This window comes from Notothenia rossii, assembly GCF_949606895.1.
Source record: "Notothenia rossii genome assembly, chromosome: 5".
In the NCBI taxonomy this organism is placed as follows: Eukaryota; Metazoa; Chordata; class Actinopteri; order Perciformes; family Nototheniidae; genus Notothenia; species Notothenia rossii.
In genome coordinates, this window is record NC_136903.1 from 5099189 (window position 1) to 5124917 (window position 25729).

At 38.4% G+C, this 25729-nt stretch overlaps 2 protein-coding genes, 3 long non-coding RNA genes and 1 pseudogene across 10 annotated transcripts in view; 4 read left to right on the plus strand and 2 right to left on the minus strand.

The window, feature by feature from the left end:
- LOC307041259 (high choriolytic enzyme 1-like) overlaps positions 1-2183 on the plus strand; it is a gene marked incomplete at its 5' end in the record, with an annotated part of 2630 nt that extends 447 nt beyond the window's left edge. Inside the window, 4 exons of the mRNA XM_079684568.1 lie at positions 5-45; positions 830-911; positions 1856-1985; positions 2082-2183. Of these exons, the coding sequence (XP_079540694.1) occupies positions 5-45; positions 830-911; positions 1856-1982 (250 nt within the window). The 3' untranslated portion in view covers positions 1983-1985; positions 2082-2183. The remainder of the gene's footprint in view (positions 1-4; positions 46-829; positions 912-1855; positions 1986-2081) is intronic.
- A 1879-nt stretch (positions 2184-4062) lies between these two features.
- LOC307038442 (E3 ubiquitin-protein ligase TRIM21-like) lies at positions 4063-24909 on the minus strand. Of its 3 annotated transcripts, none has more exons than XM_079679838.1 (3): positions 24779-24909; positions 22689-23735; positions 4063-5325 (listed from the first exon to the last, which is right to left on the minus strand). In XM_079679838.1, the coding sequence occupies exons 2-3, from the start codon at positions 23727-23729 to the stop codon at positions 4753-4755; spliced, it is 1614 nt and encodes a 537-aa protein (XP_079535964.1). In that variant the 5' UTR covers positions 23730-23735; positions 24779-24909; the 3' UTR covers positions 4063-4752. The 3 variants fall into 3 exon arrangements, with proteins under 3 accessions (XP_079535964.1, XP_079535963.1, XP_079535962.1); XM_079679837.1 differs by having other exon boundaries at positions 22689-23765; positions 24779-24900; XM_079679836.1 differs by lacking the exons at positions 22689-23735; positions 24779-24909 and adding an exon at positions 7235-7489 and having other exon boundaries at positions 4063-6405.
- Positions 7686-12358, plus strand: LOC307041150 (low choriolytic enzyme-like; annotated as a pseudogene). Its single transcript, XR_013810654.1, has 5 exons — positions 7686-7694; positions 10089-10254; positions 11039-11120; positions 12031-12160; positions 12257-12358. The product of XR_013810654.1 is annotated as a low choriolytic enzyme-like (transcript).
- LOC307038472 lies at positions 13591-15644 on the plus strand. Of its 3 annotated transcripts, none has more exons than XR_013807998.1 (7): positions 13591-13826; positions 14066-14181; positions 14260-14566; positions 14667-14994; positions 15242-15281; positions 15362-15429; positions 15519-15644. It is a non-coding gene; the product is annotated as an uncharacterized lncRNA (long non-coding RNA). The 3 variants fall into 3 exon arrangements; XR_013807999.1 differs by having other exon boundaries at positions 13593-13826; positions 14063-14181; XR_013808000.1 differs by lacking the exons at positions 14066-14181; positions 14260-14566 and having other exon boundaries at positions 13595-13826.
- LOC307038474 lies at positions 16122-18277 on the plus strand. The gene is made up of 4 exons (XR_013808002.1): positions 16122-16390; positions 16811-16983; positions 17273-17487; positions 17564-18277. It is a non-coding gene; the product is annotated as an uncharacterized lncRNA (long non-coding RNA).
- Positions 18292-20500, minus strand: LOC307038477. The gene is made up of 2 exons (XR_013808005.1): positions 19358-20500; positions 18292-18981 (listed from the first exon to the last, which is right to left on the minus strand). It is a non-coding gene; the product is annotated as an uncharacterized lncRNA (long non-coding RNA).
- Positions 24910-25729: the final 820 nt, after the last annotated feature.

Genomic DNA, 25729 nt, shown 5'->3' on the forward strand with positions numbered 1-25729 from the left:
ACAGAGACCAGCACATCCGGATCCCGTGGGAGAACATCCAGTCCGGTCTGTCACCTCTAAACCGTTCTTATTATACATCCATGCTCTAAACGTTCAGTAATAAGGGGGATAACGTGCAGCGAGGCGGTCATTATGGAAAAACAACAACTCAGAAGCAGCTCATTAGACGGTCACATACTAAATAAAACAAAGACTCATCTCACAATATTGATTTAAAACATATCTGTCTTCCTCTGGTTATTCATCTGAGGTCCAACGCTCCGTCTTTTAGTCTATTTTCTTTTCCCCCTTGATCCTCCATAGCAACAGTCATTATTTTGTTGAGCAGCCGTCTGTTATTGAGTATTAACAACCTCTGACATGTCCAAATTGACCAATCAGAATCGAGTATTCAACTAAACCGTGTAATAAGGGATAATGTGTTCATTATATCAGACCTTTACTCTAGTCCTGTACTATAATATAAAAATCTATAACTGTCCACATCTTTATCCTAAAGAAACCCCAAACATAATCACACAATATCCTTAAACATATTATTTTTTTGATTTTCCCATCATTGATGTCCCTGTGTTGGTTTAATTTGAACACTAATGACAAGTAAATCATGCTTGAATTGACTTACTGTTGGTTGCATTCATAATGGATGCAACTCCATGGGAATACATTGAAATCACAGCCAAATAATGTCACTTTAAATCCTGTATTGATCAACCCTCTCATGTTTTACCCTCATCTAATACACAACTAACTTCACAGTGATCTGAGGAATGGGGTGAACTTCATTCTCTGCGTTTTCTGACCCTCGTTGTGATTCTCGTCCTCTCAGGTTGGGCGTACGCCTTCGACAAGATAAACACGCTGAACCTGAACACACCATACGACTACAACTCCGTCATGCAGTACCACAGGTTACCAAGCATTCATCTTCATTTATAAACTAACATAGTGGATATAAGTCAAAGGAACATTTCACCCAAAACAATGAATTGTAGACAGAACTGAGGCTTGAATTGCAGTAAGGAGAGCCCATACAAGTGCAAATATATTTCTACGGACCCAAAAACAGCAAAATATGTTTCAAAAAGGTTTATATTTGAAAAGTAGTCCAGTAGCCTGGACAGGTGAGTAACATTAAGAATTTATATATTTCCGGGTCAATTTGAATTCTGAGAAAAAATAAAAATCTTAGAAATATCTAATTATGAGTAAAAAAATCTAGTCTTGACAAAAAGTCAAATTCTGAGAAAATTTTGAGAAAAAAGTCAAAATCTGCAAAAAAGTTAGAATTCTTAGAAAAAGTTAAAATATGAGAAAATAATCTAATTAGGAGGAAAAATGAAAATTATGAAAAAAAGTCAAATTTATGAGTAAAAAAAAAGATAATTCTGTAAAAAAGTAAGAATTCCGAGAAAAATTGAATTTGTTCTAATTCTGAGAAAAAAATATAATTCTGACAAAAAAGCTGAAAACACTTTGAATAGTCCAACCCATCTCTTCTTTCATTATTTTTCTTAATAAAGCAGCTAAATTAAGTTATTATAGCAACAGAATTAATAAACAGTTGGCAAATAATAATGATAGATAATATTTAAACGCATAACATTGATAAGAGTGAAACCAGGATTAAAATAGGTCACAAGCTCTCAAAGAAATGCAAAATATGAAATGTGCCTTATCGGCGTTTTTCTAAATTGCACAATAAATATGTCTTCATAATAATGAGATAGATCAGATTTGTTTTGGTGATTGAACCGACTCGTTTAGGAGCATTTGAGTCTCAATGGTTTCTAAATGTTTAATATATATATACAAGCTAATAATAATGAAGCCTCCGTGCTCTTAATGTTTCCAGGTATGCCTTCAGTGGGAACAATAAGCCCACCATGGTGCCGATCCCCAACGCCAACGTAGAGTTTGGCATGGCCAATCAGATGAGCAGGAACGACATCAGCAGACTGAACACGCTGTACAAATGTTGAAAGGTAAGAAAACACACGCTGGGTTCCCTTCATTCATCTGTTTTCAGGGCAAAGGAAAGTGTGTTTGTCGCCTTTAACGTGTTTCTTCTGTTCCAACAGGTGGTGAAGAAACCCTGAGGACATGGGGCCATTTTTAAACATCAAACCAGATCTTTATAGCACAGTCTGAGAAAGTGTGTTGATAATACATCTTCAAACATGTTCGATGAAGTGTAGTTTGTAGTTTGTGCACTTGTTAACACTTTTGTACTTTAGACAATGTTCCTTAATTTAAATTCTACTGCCTAAGATTGAAGAAAGGTGTGAAGAAGAGGTGAAAGGAGATGTGTAAAAGCTGCAGAATCTTTTACGTATAAACTCAAAATCATACTGCTTCTTAGTGTCTGTGTTTCAAACCACTGGAGCTTATTTAGTTTTAAAAAACAAATCCATTAAAAAGCATCATCAATCATTTGTTGATCTTGTATTTAATTAAGTGTTAAGTAACTGAAGCTGACAAAATAATCGTTTTCGAGTCAAAAAACATATCGTCTGACTTCATACTGAGTGTTTGTGGTGTTAGCATAATTTAATCTATCTCTTATTCTTGTTGACTAGAGCTCAAGGAGGACATTACCTCTAATCGAGGAAATAAAAGGTATTTTCTTTATTAAAACCTCAATAATGTGAAGATGATTTTCCACATCTTTCTCGTTGACACTGTTAGCGGATATATGGCTGCATAATCCAAAGAAACGAACACGGTGTTTGAATGTTTAATGTGAATATTGATCAACTGCTTTGAGATTAAGCGTTCACTGCGGGTCGTTGCTTAAAGACGCTCTGCTTTTTAATGAATAAACAATGTTTTGTATAGTAAAGGGTTTTTTCTGCACGCAACTACAGTACACTTTATTTGAAAGGCTAATTAATACATAAAAACATATTCAAGATAAGTAAAATAAAGAATCTATCTTCAGCACAAAACTTGACTGCATGTAAGTGTAGATGTTTGTCCACTAGGGGGCGACACTTCCTCACAGTTCACAGGGAAACACCTGGTAGTAGCACACCTTTACAGAACTGCTTTAATGACACATGTATTTAAGCATCACCACTAAAACTAAATGTGTTTTCCTCAGAATTTAAATGAAAAATCACCATTTATTTTTTGAGAAGTTTCAAATGTACACCTGAAACCAGAAATGCCAATACAAAACAAGTGAATGAATAATGAAATAATGCATATAGAGTATATTATTCACCATCCACCTCTTTAAAAATAATGACATTTCAAATGATAAGCTCCATCTTCTAAACAGAGCATTAATAAAATAGACTTTACAAGCATATTTCATGCAATTTTGATATTTAAAAAACCCTTTATTTATCTCCCAGTCAGACGGGACGTTTGCAGTCAGTTAGTCTCACCTGTACAGGCAGTGCTGGAGTGTGTTCAAGGTGAAGAATGAGATAATAATCATTAGAAGCAGTCCAACCAGTCAGACCGCTCTCACTGACACAGGCTGCAGCCATCAGACACTTAGATTAGCTTAGTTTAGCATATATACTAGGAAAAGGGGGAAATAGTGAGTGATAAAATACACATTTAAGTGTACTTAAAACATCTCTGTACAAAAACTGAAATGTAAAAACTATTTGGCAACTTGTTTAGGTCCCAGTCAAGAAATAGCCCGACCCATAATCCCCTGTTAAACGTCTTATTGATGTTTTTACTCCTCTGATTTGGTATGGATTAAACAAACTGGATTCAGAGCTGCTGATAGGTGGATTTTGTTACCTTTGGACAGGCTGGCTTTGTCTTCCCCTGTTTCCAGTCTTTATGCTAAGCTAAGCTAACCAGTTGATGGCCTTATTTCTAACAAACATACAGTATAAAGCAATCTTAATATCTATGATCAGCTGATCCAAGAGGGTTTTAAATAGTTTATAAAGCTTGAGAAGAACCAAAGCTGTCAGACAAATGTAGTTAAGTAGAAATGGAAATAGTTAAGTAAATGTTTTTCCTACTTTCCCTGAGTTGAGAACTAGTGAAAACTGTACTTCAGTAAGTAGCTAAAAAAAAAAAAAAAAAAAATCACATTCTTTGTTCCTTTTTTAATCCATTGAGGCTTTGTTCAAACGTTACAAGCAGTGTGCAGAGAGGTGGACGAAATACAAATTAACATAACACAACAGACAGCTGAGATGTAACATTATAATATCCCTCGTTTGTTAAACCACTGCAGCCTAATGTTTAATGATCAGATATTGTTGATTCTCCAATTAACTGTCAACACACATGTACCAATATACTATCATTCAATTATCAATCCTGAACCTCCCCCTTTAAAACACACCAGAGAGACCCATCATTTTCCCCTCAATTATAAAAAAAAAGTATATACAGTATATTACTAATGAAAAAGGAGTGCATTACTTCCACTAGTAATGTCTGAAAGTATGAAACACTTTTTGAACACAATTCTGAGACAATAAATACTTTTCTTGTCCCCCTGACATATAAAGAAGTGGTAAAAGTTTATTTCTGAGTAAATAGTTTTCTGATCACTTCAAGACATGACGGCAGGGAGTGCAATCCGTAGAATAAACTAGAGTACATTAGAACATACTCATCAGTATGTTATGTGTTTTTATGCGTCTCATCAAGGTGAACCATATGTGATCAGATTCTGAAACATTAACAATGTGTACAATGTACTTCCCCAGTTGAATACATTTATTACATTTAGTGAGAGTGAATCTTTCTGAAGAAAATCAAATGGTTGTTCTACTCAGTGTGATTGACAGGAGAGATGATCAGAGGGGCAGAGTTTTTACCACCTTCATTCAGACTGGGACCAAAGTATGGGTAGAGTTTCTCTTTGAAGCAGCAGCCAGTGAAGGAGTAGATCAGAGCTGCAGCATCAACATCATAAAAGGAGACCAGACCCTCCTCATAATCCACAAACACCCCCACCTTCTCAGGCTGAGACTTCAGAGAGAGAAGGACTGGAGGATCAGCACATGCTGAGTACTCATTTTCATTCCTCAACCATATCGTCCAGTAACCTTTCTGAGGAGACAGTATGATCTTTCCCTTCCTGTTGATGGACTCTCTGACCACTCCTAAATCCCACTCAGTCTTCCCTTTAACCTGAACCTCATAATAAAATCTACCTGAAGAGAAACTCTGCTTTGCTAAGACACAAGCACAATAATCAAATCTCTCTGGATTGTCTGGGAGATTCTTCTTCACATCACCATGTTTAACTTGTTTTCCATCATCAGACAGGATGAGTTTGGGTTGTGCTGTATCAGGATCAAGAGTCACCTCCACCTCAGACTGCTGGACCCTCTTCAGCTCCACCTCAGAGAGCAGCTTCTTCATCTGTTTCCTGAGCGTCTCCTCCAGCTGAGTCACAGCTCTCCTCACAGTCCCCTCATATGAAGGTGGACGGACCCTGACTTCTGTCCAGTTCTTGGTGGGTGGAGCAAAGTTCAGGGATGTGAAGCTTTGGAGGAGGTGGAGCTGGTCTTCAGAGCGTGAGAGCTGCTCTACCTCAGAGCTTCTCTTCTTCAGCTCAGAGACTTCCTGTTCCAGCTCTTTGATGAAGCCTTCAGCCTGTTCCTCTGTCTCTCTCTGCTTCTCTTTGATGGTGTCCATGAGCTCGGCCTGGCTTCTCTCAACAGACTCCTTCAGAGCGGTGAAGACCTGAACACCATCTGCTATCTCTCTGTCTGCTCCTTCCTTACTGAGCTCCACTGAGCGGTTCATCTCCTGGATCTTCAGTTGTCTCTTCTGGATCATCAGCTGAATTTCAGCCTCTGTCTTCCCCAGCTCAGCCTTCTTTCCTTCATATTCTTCTTTCAGAGGAACTACATCATGTGTCTTGTGCTCTGAATAGGTGCAGTGCATGCAGACACACACCTGGTCGGTCTTACAGAACAGCTCCAGCAGTTTATCGTGCTTCACACACATCCTGCTTTCCAGGTTCTCCTCAGGGTCGATCAGCTGATGTTTTTTGAAGCCTGCATTTTTCAGATGAGGCTCCAGGTGAGTCTCGCAGTAGGAGGCCAGACACACTAGGCAGGACTTCAGGGCCTTCAGTCTGGTTCCAGTGCAGGCGTCACAGGGAACTTCTCCTGGTTTGACAACGTGTTGCTCTGAGCTGCTGCTGCTGGCTTTCTGTTGAGCTGACTGTCTGAACTGAGCAGCCATCTCAGAGATGAAAGTGTTGACCAGCAGCTCAGGCTTTATGTTGAAAACCTTTTTACAGTTGGGACACTGACTCGGGACATTTATATCCCATTGTTGAGAGATGCAGGCTTTACAGAAGTTGTGTCCACATGGTATGGCGACTGGATCAGTGAACACATCCAGACAGATGGAGCACAGAAACTGATCTTCAGTCAGCAGACAGCTGGCAGCAGACATGTCTCTCTGGGGGAAAAAGTTTGAAAAAAAACCCAACTGTAATTACATATTCTCTATTTGCCAGTTCATAGAGTCCTACTTTGAACCCAGAAATGTAAACTACCCCAACTTTTTATGCGAGAAATGACATACATAGACCAATGATAACCAAAGACATTTAGGTTTTTTGTCTGTGAGAATTAAAATTCAAGTTCAAATGAAATCTGGAAAATCATAGCAGCATTCAGTTTAAACTCTAAGAAACACAATGTGTGAGCTCTAATACTGCTGGGGGATTTTGCCATTGTTGAACAGAGGAGTGAAACCTCCTGTTGAGCATCACTGAAGTTAATACTAGTTGTTAAAAAACAGTAAACGTTATCAGCTTCAAAAGGCAGACAGCAGTTACTACAGAAACAGGTTCAAAGCTCAAGGCTACTTACCACAGTGTGTACAAATGATATAAGAAATATGTAATTGTCATGCCTTTTTATTAGCAACACTTGTAACACAACACCAGATCCCTTGCTTTGGACAGTCCAGAACAAATCTAATATTTAGATTCTACTTTGTTTAACAGAGTCAATTATAAAGATGTTTTCAAATACAGGAAATATCAAAAATAAGGATAAGCTAATGCTAGCTTTGACTGTATGCTCTCTAACCTAACTTAACCAGAGTTGACATTGTATTGTTGGCTGTTGCTAATGTAAATGTTGAGGTTTTTATCTTAACTGACACATTCATATTGTATAATATTCTTTATATGGCAAAATAGATGTGATACAGTCAGATTCTGATTTGAATCCAACTTTGACTAAATATTTAGTTAGTGATGTCTCTGTAGTGTACTCACCAGTGTTTGCAGAGTCCTGCTGTGTTGTTGATAAAAAGCTGCTGGATTCAGTTGAGTGTTTCTTCAGAGAAACAGAGACTTGTCTCGGCTGCTGCTCTGCTGTCGCTCAGACAAACTTCAGCTTTCATTTCTGGGAAATGTAAACTCTTCTCTTACAGTGTGGTTCAACCTGTCAGTGGCAGTTTGCCAAGAGGAAGTGGAGGAAGAACTGTTGAGGCTTGTTGTTTAACTTTGTGACGATGCATTTTACAGCTGATCCAAGAGGCTTTTCAAATATATATATATATATATATATATATATATATATATATATCTCTAGGAATATGTTCTCAATACATAAAGGACATCTCTTTACACATCTGGAGATGTATAGCTATATTTCACAACGCTGTGTTTTGGTCCCTGTTTAAGAGCAGCAACATGTCCTCCTCTCTGAACAGACGGTTTGAAAATGGGTCTTGTAAGAAATATGAGGAGTAAAGGCTTGTGGAGTTATACACTAAACACACAACATCTAAATCCTCTTATTTGATGCGATATTAATCAAAGAGGAAGGTACCCGGGAGGAAGACCCGCCCCCCGTCGAGACCGGCCAATAGGAGAGGACTATACACTATAACATATGATGGACAGGAAAAAACGCTCTCTCTCTACCCCGGCCACGCGATAAACAACAGCAGGCAGCAGCTCCCCACGCGAACCGGAGAGCCGCACCTCTCTTTCACATTCCATTTGTATCACCGTATCATTTGTTTAATTACATTCTGTTAACTTTTAAATAAGCTTCCTTGGACTCTTTTCAGCTCATCTTGCTCTCAGGTTTAAATCACCTTTAACAGTCTGTACTTAAGTGCCATTTGTTGCTACTTTGCACCACTACATTTAATGAATACCTTTAGTTACTTTACAGATCTGGATGAATGATAAAGTGTTGAATCAGTCTTTAGTTCCACCTGGAGTAAATCCACCAGCTACCCTGCAGTATACAAAGTCATTCAAACTATCAATCATTATAAAACATATCATATCTATTATTCTGAGATGGACCAATCTGCACAATGACTACTTTTACTGTCGCTACTTTAACTATATTTTGATGCTGATACTTTTCTACTTTTACTTGAGCAACATTTTGAATGCAGGATTTGTATTGAGTATTCCTACACTCTGGTACTTCTACTTTTACACAAGTACAGATCTGAGTACTTCTCCCACCTCTGAGGAAAAGTCTAAGAACCTGATTGTGACCCTTGACCTCCATTGAACCACAGCTGCTTTGTTTCTTGAGCGCTCCATCATCGAGCGCGGCCTGACTTCCTTCCACGATGTTTCCTGCATTCGCTTCGTCAGACGCACGAGCCAGAGAGACTTCCTGAACATCCAGTCAGACGGCGGGTAAACCTCGTATTTGTAAACCTACTTTGCAAAAAAACAGATTGTGATTCTTAAAGGTCTTTTATACTATTTTGAGGCATCCTTTTTTTATTTCCTGCTTTTTTACACATACTCTCTCCAGTACAGGTTAGCTCTGAGTGTTAGCCATGCTTGATAATGTAAACAAAGACCATATTACGTCCAAAACTGTCACGCATTGTTTCTCATGGCAACGTTTCTGATTGGGCCGTGGGTGTAAAGCCCGCCCACATTTCCGATATCACCCGGGAGACATATTTATAGAAGACATGAAAAAGTTGATTTAGCATGATAGGCAGGGCCGTGGGAAGTAGGGGTGCTGAGGGTGCTGCAGCACCCCCTGGTGGAGGACAGGGGATCTGCACTTCCACAAGATATAATAAAAAAAAAACGAATTTTCAGCCTTGATGTAACAACATTCATAATTAAGTAAAGATAACACCCTTTTCCCCGGTTACATTTTCCATTTGCCCTGTACGATGGGCGCTGTGAGTGATGAAGTGGGGGATGTTGGCTTAGCAGGCGCTCACAGCCAAAGTGAGAGAGATAGAGAGAGGGGATACCGCGGTACCGGCGGGGATTGTTGTTAGCTTCTGCTGCGCTAACGGATATAAGAAGCTGTTTCGACAATAATGTGGAGAGAGAGTTCTGTCCTGTCAGACTGAGAGGCTCAGTGAGGTAAAGGACTCTGAGTGTTTAGATAGTTCACTTTAGTCTAAGTTATCTCAGTGGGTCTCAAACGTTTTAATCACAATTTATGTAAACACATATTTCCAAGGCACACCTTTTATAATTATTAGGATAAATAAAAACAGGTTTGAAATCATTCCAGTGTATACTATAGGACAGTAAACCAAAAATATCGTTTAAAACTGGAGAGATTTTAAAATATACATAAATAAATAAATGTTAACTTGTAAAATAAGATATGAATGAACAACGCAAATAAAATAAGTTACATGTATTTGTTATTGGCTATGGTAGGTTATTGGAAATGTTCACATACCTGCTTATTTGATTGATAAAATGCAAACCGATCTTTTTCATATGGGTGTTTAGAGTTGTACCCCCTAGATCAGTCTCTAATTGGGCGCTCAAAGTGCACCAAATTGAAGCATTTTACTTTAAAATGTTTAAAAAATCTTCCCGGGGGGTACCCCCGGACCCCACTAGAGGATGTGAAGTCCACCCCTCCAATTAAAACATGTTATAATATATAATAAATTTGAAGCCTTGTTATATAAGCTGTCCACCATGTCAATATATTTCTCTTTTTGTAGTGTATTGGTCTTTTGTAGAGGTTTTTCATTGCCAGCTAAAATCTTGCCAAGCAGCACATTGGTCAGAACCAGCCCTGGTGTCATCCCCACAGCACCCCCCATTTGAAACATGTTCCCACGGCTATGATGATAGGTGACCTTTATAGGTGTGTTTTTTGTAGCTGCAGCATCTGGGTTACTCCCAGACGGTGTCTCTGGACCGGCAGGGCTGCCTGTATCACAGCACGGTTCAACACGAGCTGTTGCACGCGCTCGGGTTCAAAGACGAGCAGTGCCGCTCCGACAGAGACCAGCACATCTGGATCCCGTGGGAGAACATCCAGTCCGGTCTGTAACCTCTAAACCGTTCTTATTATACATCCATGCTCTAAACGTTCAGTAATAAGGGGGATAACGTGCAGCGAGACGGTCATTATGGAAAAACAAAAACTCAGAAGCAGCTCATTAGACGGTCACATACTAAATAAAACAAAGACTCATCTCACAATATTGATTTAAAACATATCTGTCTTCCTCTGGTTATTCATCTGAGGTCCAACGCTCCGTCTTTTAGTCTATTTTGTTTTCCCCCTTGATCCTCCATAGCAACAGTCATTATTTTGTTGAGCAGCGGTCTGTTATTGAGTATTAACAACCTCTGACATGTCCAAATTGACCAATCAGAATCGAGTATTCCACTAAACCGTGTAATAAGGGATAATGTGTTCATTATATCAGACCTTTACTCTAGTCCTGTACTATAATATAAAAATCTATAACTGTCCACATCTTTATCCTAAAGAAACCCCAAATATAATCACACAATATCCTTAAACATATTATTTTTTTGATTTTCCCATCATTGATGTCCCTGTGTTGGTTTAATTTGAACACTAATGACAAGTAAATCATGCTTGAATTGATTTACTGTTAGTTGCATTCATAATGGATGCAACTCCATGGGAATACATTGAAATCACAGCCAAATAATGTCACTTTAAATCCTGTATTGATCAACCCTCTCATGTTTTACCCTCATCTAATACACAACTAACTTCACAGTGATCTGAGGAATGGGGTGAACTTCATTTTCTGCGTTTTCTGACCCTCGTTGTGATTCTCGTCCTCTCAGGTTGGGCGTACGCCTTCGACAAGATAAACACGCTGAACCTGAACACACCATAGGACTACAACTCCGTCATGCAGTACCACAGGTTACCAAGCATTCATCTTCATTTATAAACTAACATAATGGATATAAGTCAAAGGAACAGTTCACCCAAAACAATTAATTGTAGACAGAACTGAGGCTTGAATTGCAGTAAGGAGAGCCCATACAAGTGCAAATATATTTCTACGGACCCAAAAACAGCAAAATATGTTTCAAAAAGGTCTGTTTATATTTGAAAAGTAGTCCAGTAGCCTGGACAGGTGAGTCACATTAAGAATTGATATATTTCCGGGTCAATTTGAATTCTGAGAAAAAATAAAAATCTTAGAAATATGTAATTATGAGTAAAAAAATCTAGTCTTGACAAAAAGTCAAATTCTGAGAACATTTTGAGAAAAAAGTTAAAATATGAGAAAATAATCTAATTAGGAGGAAAAAAGAAAATTATGAAAAAAAGTCAAATTTATGAGTAAATAAAAGATAATTCTGTAAAAAAGTAAGAATTCCGAGAAAAATTGAAATTGTTCTAATTCTGAGAAAAAAAAATAATTCTGACAAAAAAGCTGAAAACACTTTGAATAGTCCAACCCATCTCTTCTTTTATTATTTTTCTTAATAAAGCAGCTAAATTAAGTTATTATAGCAACAGAATTAATAAACAGTTGGCAAATAATAATGATAGATAATATTTAAACGCATAACATTGATAAGAGTGAAACCAGGATTAAAATAGGTCACAAGCTCTCAAAGAAATGCAAAATATGAAATGTGCCTTATCGGCGTTTTTCTAAATTGCACAATAAATATGTCGTCATAATAATGAGATAGATCAGATTTGTTTTGGTGATTGAACCAACTCGTTTAGGAGCATTTGAGTCTCAATGGTTTCTAAATGTTTAATATATATATACAAGCTAATAATAATGAAGCCTCTGTGCTCTTAATGTTTCCAGGTATGCCTTCAGTGGGAACAATAAGCCCACCATGGTGCCGATCCCCAACGCCAACGTAGAGTTTGGCACGGCCAATCAGATGAGCAGGAACGACATCAGCAGACTGAACACGCTGTACAAATGTTGAAAGGTAAGAAAACACACGCTGGGTTCCCTTCATTCATCTGTTTTCAGGGCAAAGGAAAGTGTGTTTGTCGCCTTTAACGTGTTTCTTCTGTTCCAACAGGTGGTGAAGAAACCCTGAGGACATGGGGCCATTTTTAAACATCAAACCAGATCTTTATAGCACAGTATGAGAAAGTGTGTTGATAATAAATCTTCAAACATGTTCGATGAAGTGTAGTTTGTAGTTTGTGCACTTGTTAACACTTTTGTACTTTAGACAATGTTACTTAATTTAAATTCTACTACCTCAGTTTGAAGAAAGGTGTGAAGAAGAGGTGAAAGGAGATGTGTAAAAGCTGCAGAATCTCTTACGTATAAACTCAAAATCATACTGCTTTTTAGTTTTAAAAAACAAATCCATTAAAAAGCATCATCAATCATTTGTTGATCTTGTATTTAATTAAGTGTTAAGTAACTGAAGCTGACAAAATAATCGTTTTCGAGTCAAAAAACATATCGTCTGACTTCATACTGAGTGTTTGTGGTGTTAGCATAATTGAATCTATCTCTTAGCCTTGTTGACTAGAGCTCAAGGAGGACATTACCTCTAATCGAGGAACTAAAAGGTATTTTCTTTATTAAAACCTCAATAATGTGAAGATGATTTTCCACATCTTTCTCGTTGACACTGTTAGCGGATATATGGCTGCATAATCCAAAGAAACGAACACGGTGTTTGAATGTTTAATGTGAATATTGATCAACTGCTTTGAGATTAAGCGTTCACTGCAGGTCGTTGCTTAAAGACGCTCTGCTTTTTAATGAATAAACAATGTTTTGTATAGTAAAGGGTTTTTTCTGTACGCAACTACAGTACACTTTATTTGAAAGGCTAATTAATACATAAAAACATATTCAAGATAAGTAAAATAAAGAATCTATCTTCAGCACAAAACTTGACTGCATGTAAGTGTAGATGTTTGTCCACTAGGGGGCGACACTTCCTCACAGTTCACAGGGAAACACCTGGCAGTAGCACACCTTTACAGAACTGCTTTAATGACACATGTATTTAAGCATCACCACTAAAACTAAATGTGTTTTCCTCAGAATTTAAATGAAAAATCACCATTTATTTTAATGAGAAGTTTCAAATGTTACGGTGGCTGGGAAGTGCAATGGACAATTACAAAGTGTGAAAGACTTTAACAAAGCTTGTGACAAATTTACATTTTATAAAACAAAATTACATTAGCAAAAACACTTTTACCAAGGATAAAACAATTTAACATTAACAAAAACAAATTAACAAAATACAAAACACTTTAACATTTCCCGAAACACTTTAACATTTCCCGAAACACATTTACAAACCAGAATCAAACCGGAAAGGGAATGTACATCATACCGGAAGTGACGTGACGTGACGTGACCATAGGACGTGACGTGATTGGCTCAAATTAAAATTTGTTTTGGCGGAAAGACAGAAGGTGCGAGTGTGTTTCATATACAGTCTATGGTGTGTTTACGTTCGGTAAACATGTTTTGTCCGTTTTGTGGAAACAACCTGGGACAAGTGACACGGTTTTGCCTTTCGTGTGGAGGATCTCTGGAGTGTTTAAAGGACACGGACCAGACGGGTGTACCAAGCGCACAGGGGACATCGAAACAGCCGGAAAATGCGAAACAAAGTAAGTGTGGTATTGCGCTAGCTTTGTGATGCTAATGTAAGACATGCAGTAAATAAAAGTTCAATCACAGTTTCATATCAGTCAAATACCAATCCATGTCTTAACGGAATAGCGATGCATTGAGCTAATATGCTAGTTTTTATTTTTAGGTTTTCCGTAAACCTTAATGCACACTTGCTTTTGCTGATTGTTGGAGCTGCTAATTTTTATATTTGTATTGGAACTATTCATACCAGCAGAACAACCAGGCCGATCCTATACATTTTTCATGGAGTACAGAAACTCAAAGTCAAAAGAGAAACAGTCTTTTAACTGTGGGAAAGGAAGACTTAAACAAGAAAAGAGACGAGTCCAGGTAAGCTGCATTAACCGTTTCATAGAAATCTCAGTGTCTCTGTGTGTGTCATTACTTATATCTCTGCTATTTTACAAGATAAACATAGGAATGATGTCGCCACAAGGAGTTGATTTAAAGCCTCGGAGAGGGAAAACACTCCCGTTGTTTACAGACCCGGAGGTAGCAGCACCTGGTATACTGGAACGAGCTGTCCAGAAAATGAAAGCCTTTAACAAGGACATGGATGAAGGACCGTACGTCCTTTTGTATCCAGACTGCTCAGAGGTTGTCAATGTGCCTGGTTCAGAAAAGCCATTCACATTGGCAGAATATGAAAAGGACTTAGGAAAGGCATATGCCAGGATCACCCTTTTCATTTGCCTTGAGAAACATTTTAGAGGAGGTTTGTGGATGTTATTATTCAATATTTTAATTGTTTACATGTTAACATCCTCTACTGCAGCATACATAATAATGTGTTGAACGTTTTGCTTTTACTACAGGGGATGATACCTCAGACTCTGATTCGGATATTGTCATCACATCTAGGAGCACAGCTGAATTCAATCAGGCTGACACATGTTCATTTATTTATTTTTCATATACATTTGATTTTAAGCAGGAAATCTATATTCTGGTAAATATTTTAGAAGAACCAACTTGGCAGTTACAATTACTATCAGAAACACTCACAACGTTTCACTGTTGATAGACATATGTGGTAAGGGAACAATAATGGAAGCTGTTGATAATTGTACACTTTTACTCTCAGGTATTTGAATTTGAACCACGAAACAAAAGTACTCCAAAACACAAACCGGAAAATGAAGGGTAAGTTTGTACTTATTTTTACAAAATAAGTAATTTATTTTTAAGTGGATGATAAGAATAGGCCACAGCATTTTCTCTGGTGAACATGGATACAAAAATACCATACATGTCATGTTTAATCTAATTTCAAACAAAAATAATCTGTTATTTATAAATCTTATGGTTCCTCCTACCTCTAAATGTTACTTAAAACTCAACTAAACTGTATCATGAAGTTAATAATTTTATCAATTTTATCATGTTTCAGGAAGGCACTTGGACATTCATCCACAACTCAGCCTGGACAGGTATTGAGGCAGATTGTGGAAGCCTGATGTTTCTAATGTTCAGTGTTGTTTTGTTACAGACATTTGTATTTGTATTTCAGATAGTAATATCTGATACTGAGGATATGGGTCCACCCAAAACAAATACAGACAAGACTACTTGCTACAGGTAAGTACAAATGTTAGTAACTCACTTACACGAGAAAGACATTTTTGTTTGTAAGATGTTTTAACATGGGAAGGATCACTTCCTAACAGTACATACACAGACCTGTATGCACCATGTGTTGAAGAAGAGGACGAAGAGCTGGTTGCAGTCAACATGACGAGTTTATTGGACACTGAAATGTAAACGGACAGCTATTACAGTGGCATTACATTTTTTTTCTCTGTAAAATGTTTCTGGTACAACATTTTCTTTTTAAAACTGTTTGTGCACTCTCTGGAATATCCACTAATAAGGAGATGAACATTACATTACCTGCCATTATTGCTAACCTCTCACAGCCTATTGATCATGGAAGAGTCAGCCGGTTCAACATTTCAAGGGCTAATGTTTGGGATGGAGCAGTCAGAGGTTTCAAGCGTACATCGTATTCAGAAAACTGTGACATGCTGGTAAAATTCACTGATGATGCTGGTGTTTTCGAAGAAGGAATTGACTCAGGTGGTCCCAGAAGAGAGTTGTTATCTCTACTGATGAAGAATCTGAAAGACCGGCCCATTTTTGATGGGCCAGACGGACGCCGCTTCTTGGTCTATAATGCAAATGGTATGCATACGGTTAGAAGTGTACTAATACAATTGTTAATGATCATTAACCATATATATCACATGACATATGATTTGTTGCTTGAACAATTTTTCCAAAACGTTGAGTTTCATTACAGTACATTAAAGTATATAATAAATAATGTTTTAATTTTGCAATATGAATACATTTATTCACAGCTGTTAGGGAGGATGAATACTACTTGGCAGGAAAGATGATTGCAGTGTCAGTTGTGCATGGAGGTCCAGGGCCACATTTCCTGTCAGAAGATCTTGTACATTATCTTGCAGGCCAGCCTTCATTCAAAGCAACAGTTGATTTAATAACTGATGAAGAAGTAGGGAAAGCTTTACAAGAGGTGAGAATTGCATAAAGCAACAGTGTGGTAGGGTGGATTATTATGTAGTTCCTGCAGTGTTTTGAGACATCTTTACTTTACCTTTATCACATACACCGAATTGGCTTCATTTTTTGTTTTGTGATCAGAATCAGAATACCCTTATTAGTCCCACAGAGGGGACATTTACATTGTTGGAGCAGAATAGAGCCAAAGACAGCTTAATGTTACCTAAGAAGAATGATAAAAAACTAGTAAAGATACACAAACACAATTTACAAAAAACACATCCTGTAATAGAGGATTTAGCAGCCAGGTATATATTGCACAAGGATAGTAGTAATAGTAATATATCAATCTTGCAATGGAACAAAAATGGCAAGAATATACAGTACATGCAGTTATTTACTGGATTGTTTATGTCCATTTTATAATCTTCAGATTGAGAATGCTGCCTCAGTGGATGCCTTGCGAGAAATGACCATGAGACACAGCACAATGTTACAGACAGCAGGTTGTCTGAGACATGTGGCTTCTGTTGAAGGAAAGAATGATATTGTGTCAGACTACCTCCAGCGGTACATTATTGGCCGAAACTCCTCTGTAATTGACAGGTAAGATCATATTTGTATTCATGTGATTTTTTTTAAATGTATGTAAGAATTTTTTGTTTAAAATGCCTCATGGTCCCCCTCTTTGGTTTATTCTATGTTTATCTGTTAGCAATTAGTCAGTGTCAAAATGTGTGCCTGTGTAGTATAACTGATATGGGACGTCCGTCTCTCCTTTCCCTGCCTGTCTTGTGCCAATCTTTAAGTGCTCATGCCACCCCCCCCTTGTTTTAGGTATTAGGTTATTTAAATGTGACTTTGTGATGAAACATTTTTTTTGTTCACTCTTCAGATTCAAGGAGGGTCTTTCAGCCCTTCAGTTTTTAAACGCACTATAGCAGCACCCTACTCTGCTGGCCCCGGTCCTGTGCCACTCTGATAATCGACTTACTGCTCTGGAACTTGAGCGACTCTTCAAGCCTGACTTCAGTCCACCAGGGAGTAACAGGAGGCTTAGGGAAAGTCAAACTTTGGGCTACTGGGCAGACTATCTCCTCGATTGTGAAGGTTTGTAAATCGCTGTTTTTATAACTATTTCAGGAAACACATTGCCAAAATGTATCTGAACATGTTTTCTTTGCAGAAAGCCAGACTGCTGTGTCTTTGGAGGATGTTTTGATGTTTGCGACTGGGCTGACTTAACTTACCTCATCTGGATTTGAACCATCGCCAGGAATAGAGTTCCTTGATGACTCTCCATTCCCAATGGCAAACACATGTTCCAACACATTAAAACTACCACTCCTTGACGCATACAATGTGTTTAAGTCCCAAATGGACTTTGGAATGCTAAATTCTCCAGGATTTTGCTCTTTTTAAGTCATGTGACTGGATGACCCATAGAGTACAGACTCTATCAAGGTTTTTCATAGAGTAAACACTCTATGAAGGTTGTTCATATAGTCGTTGTTAGATGTGAACGTGTTTTTTTTTTCTCACAACTCATGTTGTCCATTTAGTTTGGGACAAAATCAAAGTATTGTTCTATACCTATACAATTGTTATAAATACTCTGAACTTTGCTATACATATTTCACATTGCCACCCATAGCTTCTTTGTTGTAAATCAGTCATTCATTCTCAGGTTTCCAGTGAGTCCACATGGTTGAAATAAGACTTATACAGAAATGTTCTTTCTGCACACAATTACGCACACAACATAACCTTGTTTGTGCTTGCTAATTGGAGCGTTGTTTGTTGTTATTCCAGTTATATTTTATAATGATTAAGATATTTATGTTATGACTATGCTGTGATTTGGTGCTGTATAAATGACATTGAAACAGATATGGTGATTGGCTGGAAACAATGTTCATTTCAAAATGCTGTTTTTATTTAAAAATGTATGGGAATATCTTTTTTCTAAATAGGACCAGTCTTCAGATGAACAGGTACCATAATCATTTGGATACATCACAGGGGAAAGAGTAAATGCAGTCTGACAAACCATGAAACCAAGCATTGTTGAGCCCTGAAATCTGATTTGGAGTGGTGAAACAGTGCTACTGTACTTCTGAATACCTTTTCGATTACTTTATAACTGAGCATATTCTTTCAGCTTCATGTACAGTTCTGATGCAGTGTCCCAGTTCTCTGGCTTCTGTAGGTCATTGCGCTCCATAGCAAAGTCCAAGTACTCCTGCATGTTTTGGTCCCCACATGGAGCTATTGACAGGCTTGTCTCAGGAACAGCATCCAATTCTGCCTGTTCAATCTCAAATCCACAGTCCCACATTTAAGATAAAAACACAAAGAAGTATCAATCCATCACCAATGTATTACCTGTGTGGCAAGTAGTACAGTTCATTGGGCACTCCTCCTGGACATGATGCTGTTCTGGAAGGGTGAATCCTGTGACTGTTCCACAGTCTCACACACTCATCCAAGTCCTTCTGAATAACATCAACGAAGCAGAATCTCAGAAGGCACTGATGCTCGTGACTCCGGTTGAAGTATCCAGCATCTCGGAGGTCTGCAAATAGCTCCATCCAGAACTGAGACCTATAGAAATTGATATATTTTCAAGTGAATTATTAAGCAATATACAACAATTCTACAAATTACATTAAAAGGTTACCAGTAAAATCAACAACAAATCATTGAGTGTCTATTTCATAATTTATTTGCTTCACAACCTATAGTGCCTAGGTCCCCTCAGGGGCCACTGTTCAATCCAAAACCCACGATTAGATGTTCACAGTTTATAACTTTATTTCTGCCAAAAAGAAGTTCTAAGGAAAGGCCTTGTATAGTCTGGGTCATAGACTACAGGCTATATATTATATCTATTATAATAAAAACTGATACACTTTAGCTAAGCAAATGTTGTTTGTCGGACAGGGTTGGCAAGTAATAGATAATAATGATAAACACTTACCTTCCCTTTCTTAATATGGACCACCAGGACTCAATGCGCTGATTAGTCATGGATGTGCCTTACATGTGGCTGGACGCTCCAGAGTAGTAGTCATGGTGATGGTGACGTAGGGTACACTGAATTGCAGCCATAATTCCGTTCTCCGTGCCACAATCAGTCCGCAGCCTCATGGGGATGACACCGAGGTTTCGCACACATTTGAGGAAATATTGAGCGATAACTCTTGGGTTATTGTTTGTTGGACCACATTCAAGCCATAGTACTTTACGTGAAAATCCATCTATGCATCCTGAAAGGGCCACACCGAATGGCTTAAGTTGGTCATAACCGTCAGCATGCCACATATAGTTCGGTCCCATTGAGTGGTAGGTTCTCCTTATAAACCTTCTGCGAGATCTCCTCTCGCAGCCGAGGGTTAAGCTCCCGGAGCAAATTCATAACATCATCTCTCTTCACTCGAAGACTGTACTTTTGTTTTAGTACCTGCCACATTGTTCGGTATCCAAACAATTGTCCAGGTCCACGAAGTTCCAACCTGATGGCGTTAATTACAGCGATTTGAGAGGAATAACCCTTTCTGCGGTAAAACCCGGCTTGATTCAGTTTGCTTTTAAGAGTCCGCAAACTGATTTTCACACCGTGAAAGGTAGACAACATGTCCACGATTACAGCATACGAGTGACCTTCATTAAAATATTGCACGCAATGATGCAAGATATCTGGTCCTTCTGTCTGGTCCGTGTCCTTTAAACACTCCAGAGATTGTCCACAAGATGAGCAAAACGGTGTCACTTGTCCCAGGTTGTTTCTACAAAACGGACAAAACATGTTTACTGAACGTAAACACACTCGTACCTATGGTCTTTCCGCCAAAACAAACTTAAATTTGAGCCAATCACGTCACGTCACTTCCGGTATGATGTACATTCCCTTTCCGCTTTGATTCTCGTTTGTAAATGTGTTTCGGGAAATGTTAATGTGTTTCGGGAAATGTTAAAGTGTTTCGGGAAATGTTAAAGTGTTTTGCATTTTGTTAATTTGTTTTTGTTAATGTTAAATTGTTTTACCCTTGGTAAAAGTGTTTTTGCTAATGTAATTTTGTTTTATAAAATGTAAATTTGTCTCAAGCTTTGTTAAAGTGTTTCACACCTTGTAATTGTCCATTGCACTTCCCAGCCACCGTAAAATGTACACCTGAAACCAGAAATGCCAATACAAAACAAGTGAATGAATAATGAAATAATACATATAGAGTATATTATTCACCATCCACCTCTTTAAAAATAATGACATTTCAAATGATAAGCTCCATCTTCTAAACAGAGCATTAATAAAATAGACTTTACAAGGATATTTCCAGCAATTTTGATATTTAAAAAACCTTTTATTTATCTCTCAGTCAGACGGGACGTTTGCAGTCAGTTAGTCTCACCTGTACAGGCAGTGCTGGAGTGTGTTCAAGGTGAAGAATGAGATAATAATCATTAGAAGCAGTCCAACCAGTGAGACCGCTCACACTGACACAGGCTGCAGCCATCAGACACTTAGATTAGCTTAGTTTAGCATATATACTAGGAAAAGGGGAAAATAGTGAGTGACGAAATACACATTTAAGTATACTTAATATATCTCTGTACAAAAACTGAAATGTAAAAACAATTTGGCAACTTGTTTTGGTCCCAGTCAAGAAATAGCCCGACCCATAATCCCCTGTTAAACGTCTTATTGATTTTTTTACTCCTCTGATTTGGTATGGATTAAACAAACTGGATTCAGAGCTGCTGATAGGTGGATGTTGTTACCTTTGGACAGGCTGGCTTTGTCTTCCTCTGTTTCCAGTCTTTATGCTAAGCTAAGCTAACCAGTTGATGGCCTTATTTCGAACAAACACATACAGCAATCTTAACATCTATGATCAGCTGATCCAAGAGGGTTTTAAATAGTTTATAAAGCTTGAGAAGAACCAAAGCTGTCAGACAAATGTAGTTAAGTAGAAATGGAAATAGTTAAGTACATGTTTTTTCTACTTTCCCTAAGTTGAGAACTAGTGAAAACTGTACTTCAGTAAGTACATAAAAAAAACAACACAAAAAAATCACATTCTTTGTTCCTTTTTTTTTTTAATCCATTGAGGCTTTGTTCAAACTTTACAAGCAGTGTGCAGAGAGGTGGACGAAATAAAATTAACATAACACAACAGACAGCTGAGATGTAACATTATAATATCCCTGGTTTGTGAAACCACTGCAGCCTAATGTTTAATGATCAGGTATTGTTGATTTTCCAATTAACTATCAATACATTTTGAACCAATATACTATCATTCAATAATCAATCCTGAACCTCCCCCTTTAAAACACATCAGAGAGACCAATTGAAAATGATAAAAGAAAATATGTATACAGTATTTTACTAATGAAAAAGTAGTGCATTACTTCCACTAGTAATGTCTGCAAGTATGAAACACTTTTTGAACACACAATTCTGAGACAATAAATACTTTTCTTGTCCCCCTGACATATAAAGAAGTGGTCAAAGTTTATTTCTGAGAAAATAGTTTTCTGATCACTTCAAGTCATGACGGCAGGGAGTGCAATCCGTAGAATAAACTAGAGTACATTAGAACATACTCATCAGTATGTTATGTGTTTGTATGCGTCTCATCAAGGTGAACCATATGTGATCAGATTCTGAAACATTAACAATGTGTACAATGTACTTCCCCAGTTGAATACATTTATTACATTTAGTGAGAGTGAATCTTTCTGAAGCAAATCAAATGGTTGTTCTACTCAGTGTGATTGACAGGAGAGATGATCAGAGGGGCAGAGTTTTTACCACCTTCATTCAGACTGGGACCAAAGTATGGGTAGAGTTTCTCTTTGAAGCAGCAGCCAGTGAAGGAGTAGATCAGAGCTGCAGCATCAACATCATAAAAGGAGACCAGACCCTCCTCATAATCCACAAACACCCCCACCTTCTCAGGCTGAGACTTCAGAGAGAGACGGACTGCGGGACCAGCACAAGCTTTGTACTGATTTTCATTCCTCAACACTATCGTCCAGTAACCATCCTGAGGAGTCAGTGAGAATATTCCCTTCCTGTTGATCGACTCTCTGGCCACTCCTAAATCCCACTCAGTCTTTCCTTTAACCTGAACCTCGTAATAAAATCTTCCTGAAGAGAAACTCTGCTTTGCTAAGACATTGACACAAGAATCAAATCTCTCTGGATTGTCTGGGAGATTCTTCCTAACATCACCATGTTTAACTTGTTTTCCATCATCAGACAGGATGAGCCATGGACTTGCTGTATCAGGATCAAGAGTCACCTCCACCTCAGACTGCTGGACCCTCTTCAGCTCCACCTCAGAGAGCAGCTTCTTCATCTGTTTCCTGAGCGTCTCCTCCAGCTGAGTCACAGCTCTCCTCACAGTCCCCTCATATGAAGGTGGACGGACCCTGACTTCTGTCCAGTTCTTGGTGGGTGGAGCAGCGTTCAGGGACGTGAAGCTTTGGAGGAGGTGGAGCTGGTCTTCAGAGCGTGAGAGCTGCTCCACCTCAGAGCTTCTCTTCTTCAGCTCAGAGACTTCCTGTTCCAGCTCTTTGATGAAGCCTTCAGCCTGTTCCTCTGTCTCTCTCTGCTTCTCTTTGATGGTGTCCATGAGCTCGGCCTGGCTTCTCTCAACAGACTCCTTCAGAGCGGTGAAGACCTGAACACCATCTGCTATCTCTCTGTCTGCTCCTTCCTTACTGAGCTCCACTGAGCCATTCATCTCCTGAATCTTCAGTCGTCTCTTCTGGATCATCTGCTGGATTTCAGCCTCTGTCTTCCCCAGCTCACAGAACAGCTCCATCAGTTTACTGTGCTTCACACACATCCCGTCTTCCAGGTTCTCCTCAGGGTCAATCAGCTGATGTCTTTTGAAGCCTGCATTTTTTAGATCAGGCTCCAGATGAGTCTCACAGTAGGATGCCAGACACACCAGACACACCAGACACACCAGACACACCAGACACACCAGGCAGGACTTCAGGGCCTTCAGTCTGGTTCCAGTGCAGGCGTCACAGGGAACTTCTCCTGGTTTGACAACTTGTTGCTCTGAGCTGCTGCTGCTGGCTTTCTGTTGAGCTGACTGTCTGAACTGAGCAGCCATCTCAGAGATGAACGTGTTGACCTGCAGCTCAGGCTTTATGTTGAAGACCTTATTACAGTTGGGACACTGACTCGGGACATCAACATCCCAGTGTTCAGAGATGCAGGCTTTACAGAAGTTGTGTCCACATGGTGTGGTGACTGGATCAGTGAACACATCCAGACAGATGGAGCACAGAAACTGATCTTCAGTCAGCAGACAGCTGGCAGCAGACATGTCTCTCTGAGGACAAACGTGTGAAAAAAAAAAAACCTGTAATGTATATATGATTCAATCTCTTGTATTTATTTGCTATAAGTCAAATAGATAGTGATACTGAACTCTGCTGATGTATCATGATTATGCGGAGGGTGAAAGATTGCTCAAATTTGCAGTTCACTGTTGTTGTTAAATGCTAAAAAAATCTCTGTTTGTTAATATTATAAATAAATCTGGAAAATCATAGCAGCATTCGGTTTAAACTCTAAGAAACACAATGTGTAAGCTCTAATACTGCTGGGGGATTTTACCGTTGTTGAACAGAGGAGTGAAACCTCCTGCTGAGCATCACTGAAGTTAACACTAGTTGTTGTTGTTGTTGTGTGCTGTGCTGAAGCGCAATTATCCTTGTACATTACTGTTTTTTATACAGTACTGTATTCACTGTATTTATTATTATCTGTGTATTTATTCTTATTTATACATTTCCCATATATATCAGTATATAACTGACTGTTTTGCACTCTGGTTAGACCCTCCTTAATTTCGTTACACTGTGCTTGCATTTTGTAATGACAATAAAGTAATCTAATCTAAAAAACAGTAAACGTTATCAGCTTCAAAAGGCAGACAGCAGTTACTACAGAAACAGGTTCAAAGCTCAAGGCTACTAACCACAGTGTGTACAAATTATATAAGATGAAATATGTAATTGTCATGCCTTTTTATAAGCAACACTTGTAACACAACACCAGATCCCTTGCTTTGGACAGTCCAGAACAAATCTAATATTTAGATTCTACTTTGTTTAATAGAGTCAATTATAAAGATGTTTTCAAATACAGGAAATATGAAAATAATACAAGCTAATGCTAGCTTTGACTGTATACTCTCTAATCTAACTTAACCAGAGTATACATTGTATTTGTGGCTCTTGCTAATATCTTAACTGACACATTTGGTATAATATTATTTATATGGTCAAATGGATGTAATACAGTCAGATTCCGACTTTAATCCAACTCTGACTAAATATTTAGTTAGTGATGTGTCTGTAGTGTACTCACCAGTGTTTGCAGAGTCCTGCTGTGTTGTTGATAAAAAGCTGCTGGATTCAGTTGAGTGTTTCTTCAGAGAAACAGAGACTTGTCTCGGCTGCTGCTCTGCTGCCGCTCAGACAAACTTCAGCTTTCATTTCTGGGAAATGTAAACTCTTCTCTTACAGTGTGGTTCAACCTGTCAGTGGCAGTTTGCCAAGAGGGAGTGGAGGAAGAACTATTGAGGCTTGTTGTTTAACTTTGTGACGATGCATTTTACAGCTGATCCAAGAGGCTTTTCAAATAGTGTATTGAGCATATAGTCCAGCAGATATGTGAAATATCTGAAAGAATTGTGCTTTTGATGATAAAAGCATGACATTTGGCACACTGTTAGAGCATGACCTCAGGAAGATTTTTGGCTATAGGGCCATCGCAAATTTGTCCAATGGCACCAATATTTTGGATTTTTTTTAAAATAAACTAGCCAAGACAATCCTTTTAATCCCCTCTTAACACTCCAGGGCTCATATTACCGTAAAAAGAGTCGCTCTGTCGTATTATTGTTATTAAAGAACACTATCTTATAGCAGGCCCTCTTCTAGGCTAGGCCTATATATATATATATATATATATATATATAGCCATCTTATAGTAGCCTATACTATTTGGTTCACCAAGCTAAGATATTAACAGGATTCACATTACAGGGCTGATCAAAGTCTTACATGTGGTGCCATATCCTTATCCGGGCTATATCTGGTTTATCATTGACCGATCATGACATTGCTATATTAAGATTCATATCAAAGGGCTTATCTGCAGCTATGGGGGCAATGTTCACAAAACAAGTAATAAAAGATAAGGGGGTCAAAGGTCTGAACAGATAAGAGGGTCAAAGTCTAATTTCAGAGGCTCAATCCCAAACCTCTCCCTCGACCCTACCCCTCCGTGACGGAGTGAACTCCGTTTGTAGCCACA

Coding starts and splice junctions, on each gene's coding strand:
- LOC307038442 (XM_079679836.1), bottom strand. CDS start 6,399: ATGTCTGCTGCCAGCTGTCTGCTGACTGAAGATCAGTTTCTGTGCTCC.